The 7,383-nt window shown below is 20.2% G+C and overlaps 4 protein-coding genes across 4 annotated transcripts, besides 27 other annotated features; all 4 read right to left on the bottom strand.

Annotated features, from left to right (window-relative positions):
• Positions 1–15: part of a microsatellite that runs on past the window's edge.
• Positions 16–17: 2 nt separating this feature from the next.
• Positions 18–151: a microsatellite.
• Position 152: 1 nt separating this feature from the next.
• Positions 153–235: a microsatellite.
• Positions 236–271: 36 nt separating this feature from the next.
• Positions 272–409: a sequence feature (AT_rich).
• A 114-nt stretch (positions 410–523) lies between these two features.
• Positions 524–607: a sequence feature (AT_rich).
• Positions 608–610: 3 nt separating this feature from the next.
• Positions 611–700: a microsatellite.
• Positions 701–718: 18 nt separating this feature from the next.
• Positions 719–846: a sequence feature (AT_rich).
• Positions 847–1,135: 289 nt separating this feature from the next.
• Positions 1,136–1,166: a sequence feature (AT_rich).
• Positions 1,167–1,368: 202 nt separating this feature from the next.
• Positions 1,369–1,491: a sequence feature (AT_rich).
• A 52-nt stretch (positions 1,492–1,543) lies between these two features.
• Positions 1,544–1,568: a sequence feature (AT_rich).
• Positions 1,549–2,079, bottom strand: EDI_261090 (uncharacterized protein; the record flags this gene model as incomplete). Its single annotated transcript, XM_001734519.1, has 1 exon — positions 1,549–2,079. One exon carries the CDS (start codon positions 2,077–2,079, stop codon positions 1,549–1,551), a length of 531 nt encoding a protein of 176 aa, XP_001734571.1.
• Positions 2,080–2,116: 37 nt separating this feature from the next.
• Positions 2,117–2,161: a sequence feature (AT_rich).
• EDI_261080 (uncharacterized protein) lies at positions 2,151–2,984 on the bottom strand (the record flags this gene model as incomplete). Its single annotated transcript, XM_001734518.1, has 1 exon — positions 2,151–2,984. The coding sequence occupies one exon, from the start codon at positions 2,982–2,984 to the stop codon at positions 2,151–2,153; it is 834 nt and encodes a 277-aa protein (XP_001734570.1).
• Positions 2,985–3,101: 117 nt separating this feature from the next.
• Positions 3,102–3,151: a sequence feature (AT_rich).
• A 105-nt stretch (positions 3,152–3,256) lies between these two features.
• Positions 3,257–3,361: a microsatellite.
• A 189-nt stretch (positions 3,362–3,550) lies between these two features.
• Positions 3,551–3,723: a microsatellite.
• Positions 3,667–3,809: a microsatellite.
• Positions 3,770–3,946: a microsatellite.
• Positions 3,846–4,029: a microsatellite.
• A 21-nt stretch (positions 4,030–4,050) lies between these two features.
• Positions 4,051–4,181: a microsatellite.
• Positions 4,055–4,145: a microsatellite.
• Positions 4,182–4,267: 86 nt separating the features above from the next.
• Positions 4,268–4,293: a sequence feature (AT_rich).
• Positions 4,294–4,361: 68 nt separating this feature from the next.
• Positions 4,362–4,457: a microsatellite.
• Positions 4,458–4,902: 445 nt separating this feature from the next.
• EDI_261060 (uncharacterized protein) lies at positions 4,903–5,277 on the bottom strand (the record flags this gene model as incomplete). The annotated part of the gene is made up of 1 exon (XM_001734517.1): positions 4,903–5,277. One exon carries the CDS (start codon positions 5,275–5,277, stop codon positions 4,903–4,905), a length of 375 nt encoding a protein of 124 aa, XP_001734569.1.
• A 125-nt stretch (positions 5,278–5,402) lies between these two features.
• On the bottom strand, positions 5,403–5,738 carry EDI_261050 (uncharacterized protein; the record flags this gene model as incomplete). Its single annotated transcript, XM_001734516.1, has 1 exon — positions 5,403–5,738. The coding sequence occupies one exon, from the start codon at positions 5,736–5,738 to the stop codon at positions 5,403–5,405; it is 336 nt and encodes a 111-aa protein (XP_001734568.1).
• Positions 5,739–6,016: 278 nt separating this feature from the next.
• Positions 6,017–6,044: a sequence feature (AT_rich).
• A 474-nt stretch (positions 6,045–6,518) lies between these two features.
• Positions 6,519–6,653: a sequence feature (AT_rich).
• Positions 6,654–6,776: 123 nt separating this feature from the next.
• Positions 6,777–6,883: a microsatellite.
• Positions 6,829–7,015: a microsatellite.
• Positions 6,981–7,170: a microsatellite.
• A 90-nt stretch (positions 7,171–7,260) lies between these two features.
• Positions 7,261–7,383: part of a microsatellite that runs on past the window's edge.

The following is a 7,383-nucleotide window of genomic DNA, read 5'->3' as shown; positions in this document are numbered from 1 at the left end:
TGAAAATAAGATAAAGAAATGTATTAATATATAAGAAAATATATATAAATAGAAATATATGAATTTAAAGAAAATATAAATAATAAGAATATCAAACTAATAAAATATGATAAATATAAAATATAAAGATAATATGATGATATATAATATATAATAGAAATAAATATAATAATAAAATATATAAATATATAAAAATAAAATACATAAATAACATTAATAACATAATAATAAAAATGTATACTTACATTGAATCAAATATCATTTCTGAAACATTTATAATTCATAACAATTTATCATAAAATGATATAAAATATAAAGAAATATAAATGAATATAGAATGATTATTTAATTTACTTTTTTAATTTTTATTTTTTTTTAAGAACAAAATAATAAAAACTATTATTTTATTGATGCAAAATATTTTGCCCTTTTCTTTTTTGTGTTTTTTTATTTAGATACATTATTTCTTTGCTTATTTTGGTTCCCATTTAAAAGGATTATTTTCAAAAACATAAGAACAAACTTTTTATTAAGAATATTATTTATGATTAAATGAATTATCTTTTATATTATCCATCATAATAAACTTAATATTTTTATAAATTTTGTGTCATTTTTTTATTATAAACTATTTCTTTAATTATTATTTACACAGTTATAAATTAGTTTATTGATTTTTATTTCTTTTGTTTATTTATTTTTGTTCTCTCTCATAAAGAATAATTATATATTGAAATTAAAATTTTTATTCATTTTTGAAATTAAATTCTTACTTATGTTATGATTTAATATTAGAAAATTAACGTTTTAAAATTGTGTTTTATTCTAATATAATATCTTTATATTGATTCTCAAGTATGATGGATTCTTTATATTTTTAAACAAAAATACCGTTAATTCATTTTATGAAAAAAGTTTCATAAATTACTGTTTTTCAAACACAAACAACAGAACGCTACTCATTAAAAAAATATAATAACAAGATGTTATCTAAGATTTGTTGAGTTGTTATTGGAAACAATTTCTGTTTAATTTGTAAAGAAAAATAAATAAATAATACTGGATAAATGTTATTTTCACTTTATTTTATTTATTCATTATTCACTTGTCATTTTGATATTCAGTATGATTATTCAATTTTAATTAAATTTTAATTTATATTAAAAGGTATATAAATAAGGTATTAATAATATACTTAGTCAATTCATTTTTTTAGGTACTGTTCATTGGCTTATTTAAACAAATAAAACCATTTAAAAACATTATAATAACACTTCTAGAAAAACAGGACAGAAGAAACTACAATAAAACTAATTTAAAAGAGTTAAACAATTAGAATATTTCTTCTTATATAATAATAAGCTAGTCATTAAAATTAAAAATGATTTAATATAAAAGAAATATATACATTTTCATACTTCCAAAATAATAGTCATAAATAAAATTCATATTTTTTATTAATAATTAAGATAGTTTAAATAAATTTATTTTGGGATTTTTTGAAAAGATTGAAATTTGATTTTGACTGGTTTTTCTGTTATTCATTTTTTATAATTTTTTAATAAAAAGTTGTGAAGTCTCATTTTGATATATCGTTGTTAATTTATGTTTTACTTCTTCAGAGTATTTAGTTGTTTTATAACCTTCATTTTCTAATTGGTTGGCATGTTTCCAACACCAACAACCTTCATGACATCCACAGTGTCCAGGAATACATGAAGTATGATTACAACAACAATGATCTTTAGAACATTGACATGGATAAAGATTTGCAATGCTCTCAGTGAAATAATAACAAGTACAATAACAAGGACAAGAAATTATACACCTTCCAGTTTTATAACAATTACATTGTGGAACACATTTGTGATCTTCACTGCAACATAAATGTTGAAGATGAGTACAGACGTGATGATGTAAAATATTTTCATTGAAATCATGATAAAGAAGTTCAATTAATTGGTTAAGAGTTAAATTACCTAACTGTTTTCTGAGGGCATTTAATTTAGAATAAAGAGTTTTATTTACACGGACTCTTGTGGTTGTTTCTTCATAAACAAGTCTACTTGTTGGTTTCATAAAAAAAAATAAGAAATTAAAGGGTTTTTTAGAGATGAATAAAAACAAAAAATAAAAATAAAAAAATGAAATTAATTTTTAAGACTTCCCATTTTCAATATATTTGCTATTTCTGAATCTCCACATTCAATTGATAAATCACTTGATTTTGGAATTGATTCAAGTCTTTTTATTAATAACTCATTAATTAAATTACCTCTCTCTTCAATAAATTCTTTGTCAAATGTAAAATTGTTATATTTAATTTTTCTAGCAGTTTCTTTTTGATTTCCTTTATTTCCCGTTGTTTTTTTTGATTCAATTTCAAATCCAACATCTCTTAATAAATTCATTAAAATATGAAGTTGTTCTGACACTCTATATACTTCTTGTCTTCTTGTTGCTGTTTTTTCACTACATCCATGGGCAATATCTTCATCATGAAGTTGTTGTAATTTGGTTGACATAATTTCTTTAATTTCAACAACTTCTTTTTCAGTAGAAATACGAATTACATTAAAGAATGGTAATGTAATTTTACTTCTTTTTCTTGGGTGATCAATCACAATAGTATAAACCATACTTAATAGTGCAATAAAAACTGACTGTTGTTCTGTTTGATAATTTCTTGTCTTTCTAAATCCTGCTGTTTTTGGATCATCAAAAAGAGATCCTGAAGTTAATAAATCCAATTTATCATCTTCTTCTTCGTGGTGTTCTTCTAGTGGATGTTCTTCTGAATGGCGTTGTTCATCTGGTTGTGGTGGTTCCATTTGGTGTTCTTCAACTTGGTTTTCTCCTAAAAGCATCACATTCTCTGGATGGTGATTTGCTGTTATTTGGTTATTTTCATTGAGACTTTGTTGTTCTGTAGGGGCATCTATCACATTCATAATTTGGATATTCACCTCTTTTGCTTCTGTCATTGCTTTTTAAAACAATTTTGATCTCATTTTCTTTTTTTGTCTTTCTTTTTGGTTTTTCTCTTTTTGTGAAATTTTTTGAAACACAATTTAACCCTTTTTTGTTTTTTATTTCGTTTCTTTTAAAAAATATTTATAAAAATAATTCTTATAATGTTTAGAATTAATAAGTTCTTTTGTAATATCAAAGTCAATTATAGAATTGTATTTACACTAAATATCTGTATTGCTGTAATTTAATAAATGATGAACTGTATTGATTATTGGTTGTTCTATTATCTTATTTTATTCTTTATTTGTATTAATTTTATTATTCATTAAATTTGATTTGTTATTTTATTTATTCATTTATTTCATTTTATATTTACATTATTTTATTTACATTAATTTGTCATCATTTGTATTTAATTTAAATTTGTTTGTGTTTTATTCATTTCTTATTGTATTTATTCATTTCTTGTTGTTTATTACACAAAATACATTATTCATTTTAATTGAATTCTTTAAAAAAATACAATTCATTATATTTATGATCATTCTTCATTATTTATATTATGAATATAAAACTCTCATTATTAACATATCATTAATTCATTTGATTATTAATATATTACTTATTAATGTATTATCGTTTCTTTTTATTTATCACATTTTATTCTTGTTGATGGTTATTATTGAAAATATATTATTTCATTGTTTATTTTAAATTATTAACTCATAATTATTAATATTATATTATTGTATTCATTTCTTCATTACTTTCTAATTTATTTAAATATTAAGTCATCTTATTATTTCTAATTATTATATTTAGATTTATTCATGTATCATTTTTATGAAATATCATAATGTTTCATTGTTATCTTTATCTTATTTATTCTTTTTATCTTCAATTATTTAATTTCTTATTGTTATTCATTGTTGTATTATTTCTATTTCTTTATTATTTAATAATCTTATTTCTAATGAATATTGATGAATATTATGAATTAATTTCATTGTATTTATCATTCTTTTCATCTTATTATTCATTTTTATATTATGTATTAAATTAAACTTAAAACAATACTATCTTCTTATTTTTATTATTTGTTCATTCTTGATTTTCTTATTTATCTTCATTATTTCTTTACATTCTTATTTGTGTTTATTATGTTTTATTTTATTAAACTAAATATTAAATTAATCTTTCTTCATTTAAAGAATTAATCTGATTATTCTAAGAATAATCATGATTATGTTTATTATTATTCTTAGTATTCCATTTGAACAACCATCTTCAATACATTTATTATTATAATTAAATTTATATCATGATTCATAATATGATAGTACACATTTTGTACTCCTTTCTCCTTTATCTCCACATTCATATCCTCATGTTTTATATTAATTTCTTTATCACATTTTATTTTCTATTTTAACTAATCTTTTATTATTTCGATTACATTTTGTTTGATATTTCTTATCTTCTTTGTTTCTTCTTCAAATTTTTAATCACTTTTCTATTCTATCAAATTGATTAATATTCACTCTTTCATCTATCATATCAGTTAGAAATTCTCTAGGAATACTTTCATTATATAGATAATCTATATATTCAATATAACTTATTCAAAGATTATATCCATATTCTTTTAATGTGTCATGAGGTTCATACATACGCTCATATCTGATGTTAGAAGATGGCGATAATCCCATTTCAATTTCTTCATTTTTAACATATGGATCACCATCAAATAATACAATAATAGCACCTCATCATTCTTTTAATCATTTTGTATCAAACGAACAATCAGAATAACAATACGAACCTGTACAAACTACTATTTCTGTTGGTTTTCTTGTTTTTCTCATTAATTTCTTTGTTTTCCAAATCCAAGTTAATTGTTGTGAAACATTATGTTCAATATCACCACATTTAATAATATTTAGATTTGAATACCATTCTCCAAGTAGTTTTGTTAACAGACATTTTTCTCAGTTCACATTTGTTGGTCGTACACACATTACTATAATCTATTTTCATTCTATCTTCTGTAAAATCTGATATTCTTACTGATCTAATATAATTGGTATCGTCATATGGTGATATCATTTTCTCAACAATGTATGAAAGTTGTGATGAATATCCTCCATTCTTTGTGAATATTAATTGATTTGGATATTCATTTGAATCAAATAAATCAACACATTCATTTAATTTCTTCTTGAAGTCATTTCTCTCATTGTCATTTTCAACATGAAAATTATTTACAATTAATTGTTTATTTTGTTTTTTGTTGTTAAACAACATACTTCTTCTTTAGAAGAACAATATGTTGATATTCATTATTTTCATTTTGTAATGTTCTTGTTTCTTTTGTTTCTTCTAAATCTTCTATTCTTAATCCATCTCTTATTCCCTTTCTATTACTTCTTTCAATACCTCCTTGAACACTCTGATTCGTTTAATTTAATTATCTTATAATTAACTGTTACTTTTTCTTCATTTTTCCATTTAATAGTTATTGGTGTGTTTAAATATTCTTTTGATAATGGTAAACTATCAAATGTTCCAAATGTAATTCTTGTTTTACTATCTTTAAATTGTGCATATGAACATTCTATTCCCATATATTTCTTTCTAAATTCACGAATAATATTAAATGGATCTTCTCTATTTATTGTTTTAACTGGTATATTCTGATTATCAACTATTTCTTTTACTTCATTAATTGGAAACTCACCAACACTGTTTCTTGGAAATAAATACATTTTCTTATTATTATTATCAATTGGTATTGAAAATTGAATGAAATAATTGAAATAAACTAATTCAGCATTTAGTTTATAATGATTTTCATTACAATAAATTTTAAGTGAATATCTCTTGTTGAATTAATAAGTTTTTGTATTTGAGAATAGAAATCATATATACTTGTTGTTTCTGTATTTATTTTATTTAGTTGTTCTCAATATCCAGTTTTTCATATAATTATTTGAAAATGATGGTTGTGGTTGATTCTTAATATATCTTTAAATACATATGCTTCTAAATATTATTTTAATAATTAATAATATCATCATTTTCTTGTTCTGTAGTATGAATTGATTCAATACATTCAAATCAACTTTATATTTGATTGAGTTATAATGTATTCAATGCATTGTTGTGATAATGAAATTGTAATGAGTATTACAATTAAAATATTCATGTTTAATGAATATATCTTTCTTATTTATTCTTTAAACAGTCATTTATCCTATCATTTATTTACATTATTTCATGAAATATTATCATTAAATAATACAATTTTATTACAATTTCAATTCATTCATCTTTTTATTCTCTTTTATCATTTTAGTATTTAATACCCATTTTCATTCTATTATCATTATGTGATCATTTCAATTTAAAAATAAACATATTCACTATTTTAATACAATTAACATAAAATCATTGTTGATGATTGATACATTATTTCGATAAATTGGTTGTTGTTGAAAGAAGTGATAAAATAATTAACAAAATAACAAGTATTGAAGAATACTAACTTTTTAATTATTTTAAGTTATGAAAAACATAATGATAATATAATTAAACATTCTATGAAATGTTTAATTATATTCATTACCAAATATTCATATTTTATATTTACAATAAAAAATCATACAATTATTTAATTAAAACTATTGATAATTCATGTTAGTATGTTGTCATATCAATTCAATATCTATGAAATATGATAATTAATTAGTTCATTCAGATATCATAAATGAATGTTGGTTATTAACATTTATTATTAATTTCTTATTAAAATAAATACTGATAAAATTAAATAAAATGATTGAATTATGAATTTCATTATATTATCATTATTTTAATTTAATTATATTAATATTTTAATTTGAATTATATTCTATTTGATATTAATTATTATTGGATGTATTTTTGTTTTATTTATTCATTCTTTTCTTCATCTTATATCATAAATTACTTCTTTCTTTTCATCATTCTTTTATTTCTATTTTATTTTATAATTGTTTTATTTCTTTTATAACATTCATTTCTATTGTGTTAATTTGAATTTTAAATTTAATCATTTTATTTTATTGATTTATCATTGTTTCTAATTTCTTTATTTTTATTTCTCTTATTTAACATTCTTTTTGTATTTAATTGTTGTTTATCTATTCTTTTATTATTCTTATTATTCATTCTCAATTTAATACATTTATTCAAAATATCATCTAGTTTTGTATATTTGTTAAAATATCTTCATTTGTCAACTGTTCATTATTTATATTCTATTCTTCTTGTTGTTTTTCTAAATTATACTTTCTTTTTATCTGTTTTGGTTTATTTATTGTATTCTCATATTCTTCTTCTCTGTTATTTCTTTTTATAACTTTATTTCTT

This window comes from Entamoeba dispar, genomic scaffold (assembly GCF_000209125.1).
Source record: "Entamoeba dispar SAW760 scf_1105229458367 genomic scaffold, whole genome shotgun sequence".
Lineage (NCBI taxonomy): Eukaryota > Evosea > Mastigamoebida > Endamoebidae > Entamoeba > Entamoeba dispar.
The sequence above is the reverse complement of the archived record's forward strand: the minus strand, read 5'-3'. Positions and strand labels throughout refer to the sequence as shown.